General features: G+C 46.6%; 1 protein-coding gene across 1 annotated transcript; it reads right to left on the bottom strand.

The window, feature by feature from the left end:
• Positions 1–1,753: 1,753 nt before the first annotated feature.
• Positions 1,754–13,393, bottom strand: LOC142728731 (uncharacterized). The gene is made up of 4 exons (XM_075849116.1): positions 13,311–13,393; positions 3,898–4,021; positions 3,514–3,814; positions 1,754–3,419 (listed from the first exon to the last, which is right to left on the bottom strand). The coding sequence occupies exons 2-4, from the start codon at positions 4,009–4,011 to the stop codon at positions 3,223–3,225; spliced, it is 612 nt and encodes a 203-aa protein (XP_075705231.1). The 5' UTR covers positions 4,012–4,021; positions 13,311–13,393; the 3' UTR covers positions 1,754–3,222.
• Positions 13,394–18,922: the final 5,529 nt, after the last annotated feature.

Genomic DNA, 18,922 nt, shown 5'->3' with positions numbered 1-18,922 from the left:
TTTCAGCACCCGGGACAGTGACTACAGGAGTTAATAGTATTAAAAGTTAACTTACCCAGAACTCCCTGCTGCTTGCTCCAGTCCGGCCTCCCGGGATGACGTTTCATCCCATGTGACTGCTGCAGCCAATCACAGGCCAATCACAGGCTGCAGCGGTCACATGGACTGCCGCGTCATCCAGGGAGGACGAACTGGATGTATTTACGGGCACGGGTCCGTAAATACTGGTGGAATATGAGTCAAATACGTGTAACAAAGGACCCGTATTTACGCCAGTATTTACGGGAGGAAAAAAATACGTTCGTGTGCATGAGGCCTTAGGCTGCAGATTTTACGCAATGAAATATGTTGCAAAAAATCTGCAGTATTTATTCTACTAAATGTCTATACTCAATAGACCGAGATGTGATCCTTAAAAAGTTGTGGTGTAAAGGGGAAATTCGCGTAATAAAGTAAAACAAATAATGTTATTCTCAGACTGTAAAAGAGATCAAAAGCTGAGAGGGTCTTTTTGGAGGTAAAAAGATAACAAAAACGTTGAGTTTTCACTTATATACCCGACGAAGCTAAGAATTATCCATAAAGGTCAGACAGTCGTCTTAGGAGATCCCGTCCTTTGTTACAGCTTGTGACTAATATTTTTGAAACATACATCGAATAATAGCTGGTTTCTGCCGGACAGCTGCCTCCTGTAATGTCCGTGGCTGCGGGCTGTCAGTGCCAACCTCCCCCTGACAGCCGCAGCCACGAGTCGGCAAGCGCTGGCCCCAGCCTCCTCCTCAGGAGACGCCAGCTCTTGCATCCACTCACCTCTGCCGTCCCGTAGGGTGCGCGCGCATGCTCGTGCCCGCTCTTAAAGGGGCAGCGCGCTCCGAACCTCAAGGACGAACTTTGACCCGTGAGTACCCTGGACTATAAGAGGGGTCCAGCCCCCTAGTTCTATGCCTGAGCGTTGTTGTGTTCCCTAGTTTGTTTATGTGATGGCCTCCTAGTGTGTTTCCTGTTCCAGTCCCTGTCCCTATACCCGTTTCCAGTTTGTGTTCCTAGCAATCCATACCTTCCTGGTCTAGCACTGAGCTGTGCCAAAGTTATGCTGTGCTGCATCCACGTCTGATTTGCTTCACCTCGCCTGACGTTCGCCTGCTACCCAAGTCCCAGCCGAGCCTGCCCTGCTGCTGTCTGAGATGCCACAGGTACCTATAGAACTATAGACCCTCACCTGCTCCCTGTTGGCCAGCTGCCTTACCGCCAAGTCGGTACAGCCCAGTGGGTCCACAGACCCTTCGTGACACCTCCATTGTAATGAATGGAAATCCTAAGAGAAGGGGCTTTGCCTTCTAAACTCTCATGGGCGGTTGTGTGGGTGCATCTACTTAGTGACGGAGTGCCCTCCACTTTGCACTAATCAAAGTAGGCACAAGTAGATATCGTAGGTATTAATACCCAGACTGACAAGGGAAGAGTTTGTGTATTTCGTATGTCTATTTTTAGTGAACAGAAAAAGAATATTTCTCGCCCCAAAAAATCTGAACACGTGATTACAAGTTTTCTATAACCCCTTAACACAGAATGACGTCCATACAGCTACGTAGACGGAAAAATAAAAATGTTATGGCTCTTGGAATGCAACGATGGAAGAACCAAAAACAATGCTTGGTCCGTAAAGGGGTTGTCCGGGCACGGGGCGGTTTTTAATACGGAGGACCTATGGTCCACAGGATAGGTCCTCAGGATAGGCATGGACATCCGGTGCTCGGAATCAGCCGGAGCCGCTGATCGGTGCCGGGTCTTTATTTATAAAATCTGTTTCCATCTAAGGACGGTGATTTGTCAATTTCCCGTTTAGAGAACATAATCATTCTTTACATCAATGTTCTCCCACAATTGAACATGTCATTTTTGTCTCACTTTTGTGGGATTTTTGATGTATATTAAGACTTGTTTTCTGTGCAAAACATTTTCCACTATCAGAGCAGAAAAACGTCTTCTCTCCAGTGTGCGTCCTTTGATGGATGGTCAGATACGTCTTCAATGAAAAACATTTCCCACATTCGGTGCAAGAGAATGGCTTCTCCCCTGTGTGGGTTTTCCCATGGTTGACGAGACTTAGTTTATGAGCAAAGAGCTTCCCGCAATCAGCACATGGATATGGTTTCTCCCCTCTGTGAACCCTCTGGTGTCTTCTAAGTTTTGATCCACTTCGAAAGCATTTTCTGCATTGTCCACATTGGAACGGCTTATCCTCGGTGTGAGTTTTCTTATGTTTATTCAGATAGGATTTTAGTGGAAAACATTTCCCACACTCAGAACATGAACACATATTATTGTCCTTACAATCTGTACTAGGTGAATTGACGCTCAATCTAATAGAAGAACATTCCTGGTGGTCAGAAGAATCGGATGATAAACCTGCACTAACAACCCTTGGAGAAGTGACGTTTTCTCCTGGAGAACCTTGAGTGATGTTGCCGTTGTCCAGTATACAGACTGGAGATAAAAAGAGACATCCTTCCAAAATATTTTTGCTGTCCTCTCCATCTGTGGGAGCAAATGTAAAGATGTTAAATGTAAAGATCTCTTATCAAAGTGTCAGAGTAGAAAGTTATGACAATGATGATAGATGTCACAGCATTTCCAAGGATGGCAGGAGTCCAAAAGATGATGTTGGCTCCTCGTAGCCCCTACCGGACACTTCACACATACCAAGGCTACCTGATCATGATTGTTTGTATTTGCATCCTGCAAACAATGGATCCATTGTCCGTTTTTTTGCGGTACGACAGTGTGTCCTCCGCATGCGTCCCGTTTGTTCCATAGGTTTGACTTGAATGGGCGAGACCGAGCCACAAATACTGACAGGAACAGGACCTGCTCTGAGTTTTGTGGCCCGGTCCCACTCAAGGATCTGTGAAGAACATGGCAGTGTGCACGGAGCCATAGAAATGAAGGGGTCAGTCTGCCGTCCGTTACAATACGGATAGCACACTGATGAGAAGAACGGTCGTCTGCATGTAGCCAAGGAGAGTTCATAAAAAGGGATTGTTTTAGTCACTGAACAGTTTGTGGTTGTCGCTCACCTGGGTAGATATTGTTAGAAGTTTCTTCCTTATTGCACTTTTGATCCTCCCACACATACGCCTTGTATCCTCCGTCTACATTCTCAACTTTAATATGAATATTTCCCTAAACACTCACAAAAAATATTACAAATTGTTTCCTCAGTTAATGAGCTGAAATGTAACAAATTATTAGGTAATATTGGCAAAGCATGAAGTGCACATTCACCTTTATGGGATTTGACGAGACTTTGGTTCCACCTACGTGATGACCCTCTGGGACGTTGTGATATTCCTGTGGACAATGCCAGGAAAACACAGAACTGGGACATCTCTCTGATGGATTTCTCTTACTGGATATACCTGTAGGAGACACATACAGTGGAAGACATTGTTTATATGTAGTTATCAGGTGATGGGTGTATCTTGTGGACTGTCAAAAATGCTCTCCTCTTACCCGGTGATGGGGTATGGTGGTCCTCCATCATGACGTCCCTGTACAGATCCCTCTTACCCGGTGATGTGAGGGGCTGGTGGTCCTCCATCATGACGTCCCTGTACAGATCCCTCTTACCCGGTGGTGCACGGATCCGGTGGTCCTCCATCATGACGTCCTTGTACAGATACCTCTTACCCGGTGATGTGAGGGGCCGGTGGTCCTCCATCATGGCGTCCCTGTACAGATCCTTGTGTTCTTCTATATACTCCCACTCCTCCATGGAGAAATAGACGGTGACATCCTGACACCTTATAGGAACCTGACACACAATGAGACAGTCATCATCCCGACAACCTTCATAGCGTTACTATATAATGTCCCAGCATTCCCGGTAGTCCTCACCTCTCCAGTCAGCAGATGAATGATCTTGTTGGTGAGTTCTAGGATCTTCTGCTCGTTGTTTCTCTTAGGTATCTGTGAAGGCTCCGTGATGGTACTGGTCCATCCTCCAGACATGTAGGGACATCTTTAACCAAACAAAGAAAGGATCATGGAGTCTATAAGTCAAAATGTTTAAATATATAATCTTTTTTTTTTTTTTTTTTTTAAACATATTTTTATTGAATTTTTTCACCACACAAAAAAAAACCACAAATCATACAGTAATGCATTGCCATAATAATAAACATTACAAAAAATGTATAAATGAACATGTGATAGTGAATGCTTCCCAGCAAACTAGGTTTGATCTTGGAAGTTATTCCCCATGGGCTATCAGCCCTCCTTCATCTCCTCTATCTCCTCTATCCTTCCCTTCCTTTAACCCCACCTGTCGGGTATTCCTGTAAACATTGTTACATAACTTTGCATATCTGCCTAACTTACATAACTAAACAATACACAGAACAAATAAGAAATTGGAGCATACATAACAATTGGAGCTTCGTGAAGCAGTTCACCAACTCAGGCAGCTAGTCCGCAAGAATGAAGAAATCCCAGTGGATATATATGCTTTACTCCCGTGATATTTTCAGTGCCCCTAAAGTGCCCTTAAGATCTTCAATCAAGTACCATGACGTTCCCGTAAACGGATCTATGATGTCCCTTCGTTCTTCACTGGTGAAATATTTTGTGAGGAAAAGCTTCCATTTCTCAAAGAATTTTTTGCTCTGCGTGTCTTTATTCTGTAATATACCAATGCGGTCTAGATAAAACAGTTTCCTCAACCCCTGGACCACCATGTTCTGAGTCGGTACTTCAGCTACCAGCCAGTTTTGGAGTATGCACCTCTTTGCCACTATCAGTGTGGCATGGGCCATGGGAGCTAAATGTGTCGTTTCTGTCTCTTCTAATTCTCCATCATGTTGTATATGGAATAAGACCTCCATTGGCCCTAAATTCCCATGGAACCTGCCCACCTGCTGCAATAAGGATGTTATCTCCCCCCAGAATGGCTGAATATGTGCACACGCCCAAAGGCCATGATACATGTCTGTCTTTGAGATATTACATCTAGGGCATGACGTTTTCCTATCTGGTTGTGAGGCGGAGGGGGCCAGGGTAAATGCATATATTGCTTGGTGAATGATCTTCAGATGAGTTTCCCTCCAGTTTTCGTTGTGCACGTGTGCCCTGAAATCCACCAGCCCTTTTTCAATATGCTTTTCAATGCCTGGTAAATTAAACAGTTTTTCCCATCTCCCAAAGGCCTGCCCCGGGGACATCTTCACTAGTGTTGGTCTGAGTGTACTATATAATTGGGAAATGGAGTGTCTGTGATTGTCCGTGAACCATGAATCAAACAGGTTGGGGGGGACCTCATCCGCTACATCCGCTAGTTTAGTTTTACAGTGATTAACTATTTGTAAGTACTGTAAGTGCTGATGCCGAACAAAAACATATTTATTCTGGAGCTCCTGCAAGGTTAACCACCTCTTATCCTGCGCGTGGAACATATCCCCCAGAGTCGCTACCCCTTTCTCCCTCCATTCTGACATTAGTTTGTTAGATCTTCCTGCTGCAAACTCTGGGTGCTGCCATAAGGGCATATGTTTTGAAATGCGATAAGAGAGGTTATAGTGTTTGCGCAATACCTTCCAGGCAATGATGGTATCTCGTAACAGAGATGATTTCTTGACGATCTTTGGGAGACAAGTGAACGTTGTGTGTACCAGAGCCATGAGATCCCAAGGTTTTGCTAGCTGTCTCTCCAGTCTAGTATTGGAGTGGAACTCTGTGTTGTGTTTCCAATCTAGCAGATGTCTACTCAAGCAGGCCAGGTTATAACCCCGAATGTTAGGGAAATTGACCCCTCCTTCCGCCTTCCTCATCATGAGTTTCGTGAGCGCTATTCTTGGTTTCTTCCCCCCCCATATGAATTTGGTAAATGATGAGTTGAGTGTATTGATATCTGAGTGCTTGACCAGAAGTGGGATAGTCTGGAGCGGGTAGAGTAATTTCGCAAATCCTGACATTTTGACCAAACAGCTCCTTCCCATCAGTGATAGAGGTAGACTGTGCCATCTCAGAAGATCTGCTTGGATATCTTGTATAAGGGGGGGATAATTTAGATCATACAGCGAGTTGGGTGCCCGACCCACTTTAATACCCAGATAAGTAATGTTTGACTTAGCCATCTCAACATCCAGGGAGGCTAGGGACCGCCTATATGTTGGGTCCTGCGTTCCCAAATCTAGTAACTGGCATTTTAACGTGTTAACTTTGTACCCTGAGTAGCTCCCAAAGTCGTTCAATGCCTGGAAGATACGCGGAACATCTTTAAGGGGGTCTGCGAGAAATAACAAGATGTCATCTGCAAACAACGTTTCCTTGACCTCCATCTCCCCCACCCTTATGCCCGTATATAAATTGGATGACGCCAGATAACGTGCCAGCGGCTCCAAAGCCAGATTGAACAGCAGTGGCGATAGCGGGCACCCCTGTCTTGTACCTTTACATAGACGGAATGGTTTAGACAGAAAGCCTGGTGTGGAGATTCTAGCCTTAGGGTCTTTGTATATGTGGTGTAATAATATCCTGAATGCCCCCGTTATTTCCATCTTATCCAGGACAGCATCCAACCAATTCCAACGGACATTGTCAAAAGCTTTCTCCGCGTCAAGTAAAAGTAAAGCCGAATGTTCCCCCGGAAATGGGTTATGCTGTACTCTATCTAGCACTGCCAGAACCGTCCTGATGTTGGTGACCGCCGACCTACCTTTAATAAAACCTACTTGTTCTGGGGCTATGAGGAACGGCATTATATTCGCTAACCTATCAGCTATGATTTTGGAAAGGAGTTTAGCGTCCACGTTTATGAGCGATATGGGTCTGTATGATCCTGGTAGTAGGGGGTCCTTTCCAGGTTTAAGCAATAATTTCACATAAGATGTGTCTGCTGATGGTGGTAACCCCTCCTCTCCCAGAGCATTGTTAAACAAGGAGACCAAAGTCTCCGTAATCTGTTCCCGCATTACTTTAAAAAATTCGCCGGTCAGTCCATCTGGACCAGGCGCCTTACTATTTTTAAGGTTTCTTATTGCCTCATCCACCTCCCCCCTTGTGACCCTGGCATTTAGAAGTTGCAACTGTTCCGCGGAGATGACCGGTAAAGTGACCTTGTCTAACAGTGTGTCTGTCAGCGGAAGGGAAGATGTATCAGAGTACAGCTCCTCATAAAATTTAGCCAAGATGGAATTAATACTAATTGGATCGCATGTTTCTCGCCCATTATGATCCCTCAATTTCGCTATGTGCTGCACTGAGCGCTTTCCTCGAGCCATATTGGCCAAAAGTTTACCCGCCTTACTTCCGAACTTATGTAAAGTAGCTTCAAAGTCTCGAGTATATATTGTTTCTTTCTGAGCTGCCCACTCGTCAAAAGAGTGTTTTGCCTGAATCCAGGCCTGTCTGGCATCTAATGTAGGGTGTGCCAAATATGCTGTATAGGTTGCCCTCAGTGCAGCACTAGAAGCATTAAATTTTTGTGTTATTTCCCGTTTTTTGCTGGCAGTATACGCCATTATCCTTCCCCTCAGCACTGCCTTGGCCGTATCCCAGTACAGTGAGGGGTCATCTCTGTGTTCTGAATTCGTCGACGTGTATTCTAACCACCACCCTCTTAGCTGTCTCACAAAGGTGTCATCAGTTGCTAAATGAGCCGGGAATCTCCATATGAAGTCTGATCCTCTGGGATATATTTCCTGAAAATCTACTCGTACCGGGGCGTGATCTGAGATCACTAGGTCCCCTATCTCAGCGGCTCTCAGCCTCGGTTGTAGTGTTGGGGATATTAAGAGGTAGTCAATCCTGGACCAGGACTGTTGAGCGTGGGAGTAATGTGTAAATTCCCGGGCATCCGGGTTACCCCTTCTCCAGGGATCTATTAAGTGTATTCTTTCCATCAGAGGTCCCAACACTCGGTCCTGTTTTCTGGGAGCCCCTGTTGGAATGGATCCCGTGCTTTGTGAACTGTGTGTGCGTCTATCCTCCTTGTGATCAGAAACTGAATTAAAGTCACCTCCCACTATTTTGTGCTGGACATTATCTGACATAAGGGCCCTTTCCAAACCATTGAAAAACTCAATATTATCACTATTAGGTCCATACACATTATAAATGCTTAATACCCCACATGGTGTGCTTAGAGTAATATGGAGCAGTCGCCCTTCCTTATCTGCATCTATATAATCTTTTTATTGCACAACAAAATTATACAGGTAGTAAATATAAGTTTCTAAAAATGAATCACAAATAAAAGCATGGCCGCCAAACAAGAGTCAATTATTCACCAAAAGAAGTCATATTGTTATGAACTTATTGGATTACACCTCAAGACGAAAATGCATATAGCATGGTGTGAATATGGTAAGATATACTGGCTACGAAATGAGGTGTTCTACTGTTTAGGAATGGATAGGAAGGATGTTAGTACCATACATTGGAATTAAAGTTGTAACAAGACCAATGAGGAATATTGTATCCGAAATAGAGCTCATACATTAGTAAATACTAAGTGTGATTAATATATATAGAGCAACAAGAACAGCGAGCGATGAATAACAGAGTACTAACCCATGTGGCTGAGACTCAGAGAATGGCGACCGGCCCCAACGCGTTTCGGCTTCTGCCTATCTATCAGAAGTTTAGTCCAGATGGGCCTGAGCTGTCTATACGTGTCTGCAGGAACATGATCAAAAGATGGTCTCTTGGTTATGGCCATGTCAACTTCCAGCAGACGGTGAGTAATGGTCATTACATTGTGATATGTACCCGGTAATGTAATAAGGGGCGCTCTTCCACACCTCTGGGTCACACTCAATCTCCCATACATGGGTAAGTGCATCTATCGGACCTAACTTGGCTTTATGCCGTTTTTCCAAGGCACCAATCACTTAGAGTTGTTACAGGCCTTTTGAGTTAGGCATTTTGTCCATCCTTGCACTGCTTACATTTCAATTTACTCCTATTTGATGCACCCTGTGTTGGAGCTACATTAACTGTGCATACCATTTGTGTATTGTATATAGGTACTGCTATCAATGTATACATCTGTGATCCGTACAAGGATTTATTTTAGATTCTCTGTCTATGTCATTTAGTGTATTTTATGTTATCAATAAAGATGTTTAATTCTTTCATATGTTGATATGTATGGACTCTTTTTTCTCTTGTTTATCATGTATTGTTAGAGTCCTTATCTCTAATTATTTATATGGGTGGTTGAGATTTGTCTCCCACCTTGACACGCATTTGTCCTGTGAGACTTCTTGTCTAATTAATAGTGCTTCATACACTGTATAGCGGCCGTGCGGCAGAACTGCAGCTCCAGTCACATTCACGGCCGCTATACTGTGAGCCATCTGCTTCCGGAACGGACCCCCATCATTGATATACCGATGACCTATCCTATAGAAAGGTCATCAGTATGAAAAACCGCCCCCTGCCCGGACAACCCCTTTAATTCTGGAGCACTGAACTCTCTTTAGCCGTGGGAACCTTCCAGTATTAGACTTGGAGATCTCTGACCAAAAATGGAGCCAACTCAACGTTCTGTAAACAAGTCAACTTTATGGTCCAGTCAGGTAATGTCCTTGTCAGAGGTTATAATGTTGTCGGTCATTATAATGCCTGAACTGAAGTGTCCACATCTCACCTGACCCAGCTCCTCTCCAGACACTGATACCTTCAACATGCTCAGAACTGACGCTGTGCCGAGAAAATCCTGACAATCCACCAAAAACTTTCACCAAATATTTGTTATCAATGCCAGATTAGGGGCCGTTCACATATGACCGTTGCTCCTGTCAGTTTCCCTCCGGCGTGTTGCAGAACAGCCGGAGTGAAACTGATGCTAGAACGGATCCCATAGCTTTCTATGTGATCTGTCCTGGCACAGGGAACACCAGTTGTGGCTCCGTACAGTGATAGACCAGTGCAGGAACCAGGATCCAAAAACGTTACCTGCAGTGTTTTTTGGTCTGGCTCCCAGGATGTCCGGCGCCGTATCCAATCTATTTTAACAGTGGCCTGATGAACACCAGGTGCTGCCGCATCCACCTACCAGCAGCACCTGGCGGAAAGGTGGCCGGGGGTATGTCCCGCTGTCAACTGTATCTGCATCCTCAGGACGCAGATAGAGTTGAACCCAATTCTGAAGAACCATCAGCTCCCTGCTTCAGAATTAGTTCAGAGCGGAGAAGCAGAGGGAGCTCCTCCGCTTGCTGAGGACTCTCTGGCCACAGCGCTACCTACGGGGAAGCCCTTGACGTCACTGTCCATATATGGACAGTGACGTCAGTGGCTACGGATTGTCCGGAATCCCCATTGCCGATGATCTTGGCTCCAAGAGGAAACCCCTGAGGTTAATGTCCACATTTGGACATTGGCCAGGGATTCCGCTCCAGGAGGAGATCCCTGACGTCAGAGTCGGTAAGGGGATTCCACTCAAGGAGTAGACACTGACGTCACTGTCCATATATGGACAGTGGCGTCAGGGGGTCCTTCTTGAGGCAATCCCCGGCCACAGCATTGGTAATGCTGCGGCCGGGGATTCCGTTTAGGGAGTAACCCCTGACTCCACTGTCCATGTATGCTAGAGGGAGCTTGAGTGGCGCTATCTACAGGAGAAGGGGGATAGTGCTATATGTATCCGGTGCTATCTACAGGGGGGCGCTGTGTGGCACAATCTACAGTGGGCGCTGTGTGGCGTTATCTACAGGGGGGTGTGGCATTATCTACAGGAGGGGTGTGGCATTTTCAGAGCCTAGATGACCTTTTTGGTGGACCATTGTGGTAAAAACTGATGTTAAAAACGGATGACAACTAACGACAACTGATGGTTTTGTAGTAAAAATTGTGAAAAAGTCTGATGCAACTGATACATTTTTTTAATCGGTTTTTGCATCAGTTGTAATCACTTGAGACAAAAAAACTGATGATGATGCAATTGATAAATGTGAACGCACCCTTAGATGGAATTTCAAACAATGTAACAGTGGCCATCAGCTGTTAATCAACTGTTGACTGTTGCTGTTATGTGGGCACTGTGACTGTCACTGTTAGGGGAGTTGGTTGTCCCTGTTATGGAGGACTTTGACAGTTACAGTGCCCACATAACAGCAACAGTCAAAGTCCTCCATAACAGGGACAACCAACTCTCCCCAGAACAGTGACAGCCATAGTGCTCCCATAACAGTAACAGTCAGGCTGGATTCACACGAGCACATTACGTCCGTAATGGACGGAACGTATTTCTGCCACTAATCCCGGACCGAACACAGTGCAGGGAGCCGGGCTCCTAGCATCATAGTTATGTACGACGCTAGGAGTCCCTGCCTCGCTGCGGGACAACTGTCCCGTACTGTAATCATGTTTTCAGTACGGGACAGTAGTTCCACGGAGAGGCAGGGACTCCTAGCATCGTACATAACTATGATGCTAGGAGCCCGGCTCCCTGCAGTGTGTTCGGTCCGGGATTAGCGCCCGAATTACGTTCCGTCCATTACGGACGTAATGTGCTCATGTGAATCCAGCCTCACAGTGCCCACATAACAGCAACAGTCAATGTTATGGGAGCACTATGGCTGTCACTGTTCTGGGGGCCCTTGACTGTTGCAGTAATGTGGGCACTGTGGCCGTCACCGTAAGGGTATGTGCACACGACCTATTTTCAGTCGTAATGGAGGCGTTTTATGCCTCGAATTACGGCTGAAAAGACGGCTCCAATACGTCGGCAAACATCTGCCCATTGCCTGCAGTGGGTTATACGATGTTCTGTTCCCACGAGGTGTAATTTTACGCGTCGCTGTCAAAAGACGGCGCGTAAAATTATGCCCGCGTCAAAGAAGTGCAGGACACTTCTCCGAATGTATTTGGAGCCGTTTTTCCTCCAATGAAGAACAGCTCCAATTACGTCCGTAAAAGACGCGGCGAAAAATGCGAGATCATGCAAAAACGTCTGAAATTCAGGAGCTGTTTTCTTCTGAAAACAGCACCGTAATTTCATACGTATTTTGCGCTGTCGTGTGAACATACCCCTAGGGTATGTTCATACGGTCTATTTTTGGCCGTTTTTCCGGCTGTAAACGTCCAAAAAGCGTCCGGAAGATCGGAAGTAGAAACATTGATTTCAAAACGGCGTTCTGTTCCGACAGAGCGTTTTTTTACGCGTAAAATAACGGTCGCGAAAAAGAAGTGCAGGTCACTTCTTGGTATGTTTTTGGAGCCGTTTTTCATTGACTCTAGCGAAAAAAGCTTAAAAAACGTCTGAAAATCAGGAGCAGTTTTCAAGGAAAGATAGCTCTTGATTTTCAGACGTTTTTTGAGCCACTCGCGTTTTTGCAACGTTTTTGCGGCCGTTTATGGAGCTGTTTTCAATAGAGTCAATGAAAAACGGCTCCAAAAACGTCCCAAGAAGTGACATGCACTTCTTTTGACGAGCCGTCATTTTAAGCGCCGTATTTTGACAGCGACGCGTAAAATTGCACCTTGTCTGAACAGAACATCGTAAAACCCATTGCAAAAAACGGGCAGATGTTTGTAGGCGTAATGGAGACGGTTTTTCAGGCGTAAATCGAGGCGTAAGGCTGGGTTCACACAGAGTTTTTTGCAGGCGGAATTTTTGCCTCAAAATTCCGTTTGGAAGTTTGAGGCAGATTTACCTCTCCCTGCACGCCGATTTTCGCAGCATTTTTCGCCCGCAGCCATTGAGCACCGCGGCCATATAACGCCGTGAAATACGCTTTCTCTGCCTCCCATTGAAGTCAATGGGAGGTCAGAGGCGTAAACGCCCAAAAATAGGGCATGTTGCTTCTTTTTCCCGGGAGGCGGTTTTACCGCTGGCGGGAAAAAGACGCCTCCGCCTCCCATTGAAAACAATGGGAGGCATTTTCGAGCCGTTTTTGACGAGTTTTTTGGCGCGGTTTCCGGAAAAAAACCTCTCTGTGAACATAGCCTAAAACGCCTGAATTACATCTGAATTTTGTGTGAACAGACCCTTGTGGCTACACTGGTGTTAACACGGTTACATAGGAGAGGGGGGTGTCACAGGGGCTCTGAAAAAAGATCAAATATCTGTTTTATATCTCCAAAAAGTGTGAGGTTTGATTCTGGAACATGTAAATGGTAATAATATAATAATGTTATGTCATAGCGCCACCTGGTGGCCATAGTACAGATTGCGTTCATCATCCGCCTGATCAGCATTTTAGTAAAAATCTCACATACAAAGAAGCTGAATATGTTTATACTACGCGCATCATGCGTCACACACTGACACCTAATAAACGGACAGGAAAGATTCTGACTGTAAATACCTGAATGATTGCCTCGCTTCAACCCAGAAGTCATAAACGTCACTTCCTGTTTGTGTGTTCCAGTCATTTTTCTCCGGGTACTCAGATGGCCTACCAAGACAGTTGCCACAGTGACCACACGAGGCCGCTGTTGCTACTGCACATCTTTTGTGCTGTCTGCATCATATAAAACTAGGTCTATAAATTCCCTGCAGTATTGCTATATTATTCATTAATATATACAATATCGGAATAATTTGAAAGTAAAAAGTTCCCTGCAGTGACCACACGATGGCGCGCTGCTGCTCCTTGTATCACTAGGCTACCTGCATTACATTTAATTTAGTGAGCATTTCACAGCATTGACCACACGATGGCGCTGCTGCTCAGCGTATCACTAAATCGGTCTGAATTAGGGTATGTTCACACGAGGGCGTCCGTAACGGCTGAAATTACGGGGATGTTTCAGCCTGAAAACATCCCCGTAATTTCAGCCGTACCGGCATGTGCAGGCGCTTGAATGCCGCGTCCATTACGGCCGTAATTAGCGCTGCTATTCATTGGAGTCAATGAATAACGGCTCCAATTACGGCCAAAGAAGTGACAGGTCACTTCTTTGACGCGGGCGTCTATTTATGCGCCGTCATTTGACAGCGGCGCGTAAATATACGCCTCGTGTGAACAGACAAACGTCTGCCCATTGCTTTCAATGGGCAGATGTTTGTCAGCGCTATTGAGGCGCTATTTTCGGGCGTAATTCGTGGCAAAAACGCCCGATTTACATCCGTAAATAGGCCGTGTGAACATACCCTTAGGGTAAGTTCACACGGCCTATTTACGGACGTAATTCGGCCGTTTTATCCCCCGAATTACGTCCGAAATTATGGCTTGAAAGCGTTGACAAACATCTGCCCATTGAAAGCAATTGGCTGACGTTTGTCTGTTCACATGAGGCGTGTATTTACGCATCGCTGTCAAAAGACGGCGCGTAAATAGACGCCCGCGCCAAAGAAGTTTCATGTCACTTCAGACCATGGAAAACCAGCTCCAGTAACGTCCGTAATGGACGCGGCGTTCATGCGCCTGCACATGCCGTTACGGCTGAAATGACGGGGCTGTTTTCTCCTGAAAACAGCCCCGTAATTTCAACCGTTACGGACGCTGCCGTGTGAACATACCCTTACATGTAATTGATTATGCATTTCCCAGCATTGACCACAAGATGGCGCTCCTGCTCAGCGTATCACTGGGCTACCTGCATTATATTGAATTTAGTGAGCATTTCTCAGCGTGGACCACACGATGGCGCTGCTGCTCAGCGTATCCCTAAGTCAGACTGAATTACATTGAATATAGTGCGCATTTCCCAGCATCGACCACACGATGGCGCTGCTACTCAGCGTATCCCTAAGGCTGCATGAATTACATTGACTATAGTGCGCATTTCCCAGCATCGACCACAAGATGGCGCTGCTGCTTAGCGTATTACTAAGGCTGTCTGAATTACATTGAATTTAGTGAGCATTTCCCAGAATTGACCCCACGATGGCGCTGCTGCGCCGTATAGCCAATGCAGCCTTCCATAAGTAATAAGGTCGTAAAATATAGTCAGTAATACCAGCGATGACCACATAATGGCGCTATTACTTCATCCATGAAAGTAAACAGTTCCCCGCGGTGACCACACCGTGGCACTCTACATTAAGTTTTTTCCTGCAGCGCATCATCTATAGAGGCTGTTCCACTTGCATTATATAACTAGACGAGACACTAAAGTCTGCTCAGAGGCGTAACTAGGAAAGACTGGGCCCCATAGCAAACTCTTGGCCGCCCCCCCCCCCTCGGGTGCCACAAGCAGCCCCCCCTTATAAATAGTGCCCCCTGTAGAATGTGCCATACAGCCCCCCTGTAGACAGTGTCACCCTATTTGTAGATAGCACCCCCACCTCCCCCTTGTAGAATGCCATATAGCCCCCACTGTATAGAGTGCCACACAGCCCCCTCCCTTGTATATAGTGCCACACAGCCCCCCTTAGTAGAAAGTGCAGCACAGCCCCCCCTTAGTAGATAGTGCCACACACAGACACCTGTAGATTGTGCCACACTCAGCCCCCTGTAGATAGAGCCACAGCCCTCCCCCTTGTAAATAGTGGCATACAGTTCCCCCATATGTATAGTGCCACACAGCCCCCCCTTGTGTATAGTGCCACACAGCTCCCCCTTGTGTATAGTGCCACACAGCTCTCCCCCATGTGTATAGTGCCACACAGCCACCCTATGTGTAAAGTGCCACACAGCTCCCCCTTGTGTATAGTGCCACACAGCCCCCTTTGTGTATAGTGCCACACAGCTCTCCCCCTTGTGTATAGTGCCACACAGCTCCCCCTTGTGTATAGTGCCACACAGCCCCCCTTGTGTATAGTGCCACACAGCTCTCCCCCTTTGTGTATAGTGCCACACAGCTCTCCCCTTTGTGTATAGTGCCACACAGCCCCCTTTGTGTATAGTGCCACACAGCTCTCCCCCTTGTGTATAGTGCCACACAGCTCTCCCCTTGTGTATAGTGCCACACAGCCCCCCTATGTGTATAGTGCCACACAGCCCCCCTATGTGTATAGTGCCACACAGCTCCCCCTTGTGTATAGTGCCACACAGCCCCCCTTTGTGTATAGTGCCACACAGCCCCCCTTGTGTATAGTGCCACACAGCCCCCTTTGTGTATAGTGCCACACAGCTCCCCTTTGTGTATAGTGCCACACAGCTCTTCCCCTATGTGTATAGTGCCACACAGCCCCCCTATGTGTATAATGCCACACAGCTCCCCCTTGTGTATAGTGCCACACAGCCCCCCTTGTGTATAGTGCCACACAGCTCTCCCCTTGTGTATAGTGCCACACAGCTCTCCCCTTTGTGTATAGTGCCACACAGCCCCCTTTGTGTATAGTGCCACACAGCTCTCCCCCTTGTGTATAGTGCCACACAGCTCTCCCCCTTGTGTATAGTGCCACACAGCCCCCCTATGTGTATAGTGCCACACAGCCCCCCTATGTGTATAGTGCCACACAGCTCCCCCTTGTGTATAGTGCCACACAGCCCCGCTTTGTGTATAGTGCCACACAGCCCCCCTTGTGTATAGTGCCACCCAGCCCCCTTTGTGTATAGTGCCACACAGCTCCCCTTTGTGTATAGTGCCACACAGCTCTTCCCCTATGTGTATAGTGCCACACAGCCCCCCTATGTGTATAGTGCCACACAGCTCCCCCTTGTGTATAGTGCCACACAGCCCCCCTATGTGTATAGTGCCACACAGCCCCCCTTTCTGTATAGTGCCACACAGCCCCCTATGTGTATAGTGCCACACAGCCCCCTTTGTGTATAGTGCCACACAGCCCCCTTTGTGTATAGTGCCACACAGCTCTACCCCTTGTTTATAGTGCCACACAGCTCTCCCCCTTGTGTATAGTGCCACACAGCCCCCCTTTCTGTATAGTGCCACACAGCCCCCTATGTGTATAGTGCCACACAGCTCCCCCTTGTGTATAGTGCCACACAGCTTTCCCCCTTGTGTATAGTGCCACACAGCTCTCCCCCTTGTGTATAGTGCCAGAAGGCAATGGCACATCCGAGAAAGTTGTATCAGCCAGGGAGATGTCACTCAAACATGGAAAGGTGGGTTTGGAGGCAGGACTATGTGACTCGTGAGGATATCGGCACCGCCCCATGACCCTCTAATGAGTAATTAGCATATAGTGTGCGTCGTTTTAAAAGTGGATTTTAAGGATTTTGCTGCATCTGAAAAAAACATACAGCGGAATACTGTCAGATCATGTATTACCGCATGGTGACGGTTCAAGGGGTTACAACTACCAGACAGGTTCCCATGAAATATACAATGAATTGACAAAAATTCCATCTGCCCTGCAATTTTGTTATAAATATATCCTATATAATTACAGCTCCAGAACCAAGTCCGACATATATACAGCACCAGAACAAAGCTCAGTACATATATACAGCTCCAGAACCAAGCTCAGTACATATATACAGCACCAGAACCAAGCTCAGTAGACAGTGGCCCAAATATAGACCCCCCTGTATATAGTGGCCCACATCTCCACATATAGACTCCCCTGTATATAGTGGCCCACATATAGACCACCCCAATATATAGTGGCCCAAATATAGACCGCCCTGTATATAGTGGCCCACATCTCCACATATAGACCCCCCCTGTAGACAGTGGCCCAAATATAGACCCCCCTGTATATAGTGGCCCACATCCCCACATATAGACCCCCCTGTACAGTGAAGGAAATAAGTATTTGATCCCCTACCAACCATTAAGAGTTCAGCCTCCTCCAGACCAGTTACACGCTCCAAATCAACTTGGTGCCTGCATTATAGACAGCTCTTACATGGTCACCTGTATAAAAGAGTCCTGTCCACAGACTCAATGAATCAGTCTGACTCTAACCTCTACAACATGGGCAGGACCAAAGAGCTTTCTAAGGATGTCAGGGACAAGATCATAGACCTGCACAAGGCTGGAATGGGCTACAAAACCATAAGTAAGACGCTGGGTGAGAAGGAGACAACTGTTGGTGCAATAGTAAGAAAATGGAAGACATACAAAATGACTGTCAATCGACATCGATCTGGGGCTCCATGCAAAATCTCACCTCGTGGGGTATCCTTGATCCTGAGGAAGGTGAGAGCTCAGCCGAAAACTACACGGGGGGAACTTGTTAATGATCTCAAGGCAGCTGGGACCACGGTCACCAAGAAAACCATTGGTAACACATTACGCCGTAATGGATTAAAATCCTGCAGTGCCCGCAAGGTCCCCCTGCTCAAGAAGGCACATGTACAGGCCCGTCTGAAGTTTGCAAATGAACATCTGGATGATTCTGAGAGTGATTGGGAGAAGGTGCTGTGGTCAGATGAGACTAAAATTGAGCTCTTTGGCATTAACTCAACTCGCCGTGTTTGGAGGAAGAGAAATGCTGCCTATGACCCAAAGAACACCGTCCCCACTGTCAAGCATGGAGGTGGAAACATTATGTTTTGGGGGTGTCTCTCTGCTAAGGGCACAGGACTACTTCACCGCATCAATGGGAGAATGGATGGAGCCATGTACCGTCAAATTCTGAGTGACAACCTCCTTCCCTCCACCAGGACATTAAAAATGGCTCGTGGCTGGGTCTTCCAGCACGACAATGACCCGAAACATACAGCCAAGGCAACAAAGGAGTGGCTCAAAAAGAAGCACATTAAGGTCATGGAGTGGCCTAGCCAGTCTCCAGACCTTAATCCCATCGAAAACTTATGGAGGGAGCTGAAGATCCGAGTTGCCAAGCGACAGCCTCAAAATCTTAATGATTTACAGATGATCTGCAAAGAGGAGTGGGCCAAAATTCCATCTAACATGTGTGCAAACCTCATCATCAACTACAAAAAAAAACGTCTGACTGCTGTGCTTGCCAACAAGGGTTTTGCCACCAAGTATTAAGTCTTGTATGCCAAAGGGATCAAATACTTATTTCCTTCACTGTATATAGTGGACCACATCCCCACATATAGACCCTCCCCTGTATATAGTGCACCACATCCCCACATATAGACCCTCCCCTGTA

Source organism: Rhinoderma darwinii, unplaced genomic scaffold (genome assembly GCF_050947455.1).
Source record: "Rhinoderma darwinii isolate aRhiDar2 unplaced genomic scaffold, aRhiDar2.hap1 Scaffold_689, whole genome shotgun sequence".
Taxonomy (NCBI): domain Eukaryota; kingdom Metazoa; phylum Chordata; class Amphibia; order Anura; family Rhinodermatidae; genus Rhinoderma; species Rhinoderma darwinii.
The sequence above is the reverse complement of the archived record's forward strand: the minus strand, read 5'-3'. Positions and strand labels throughout refer to the sequence as shown.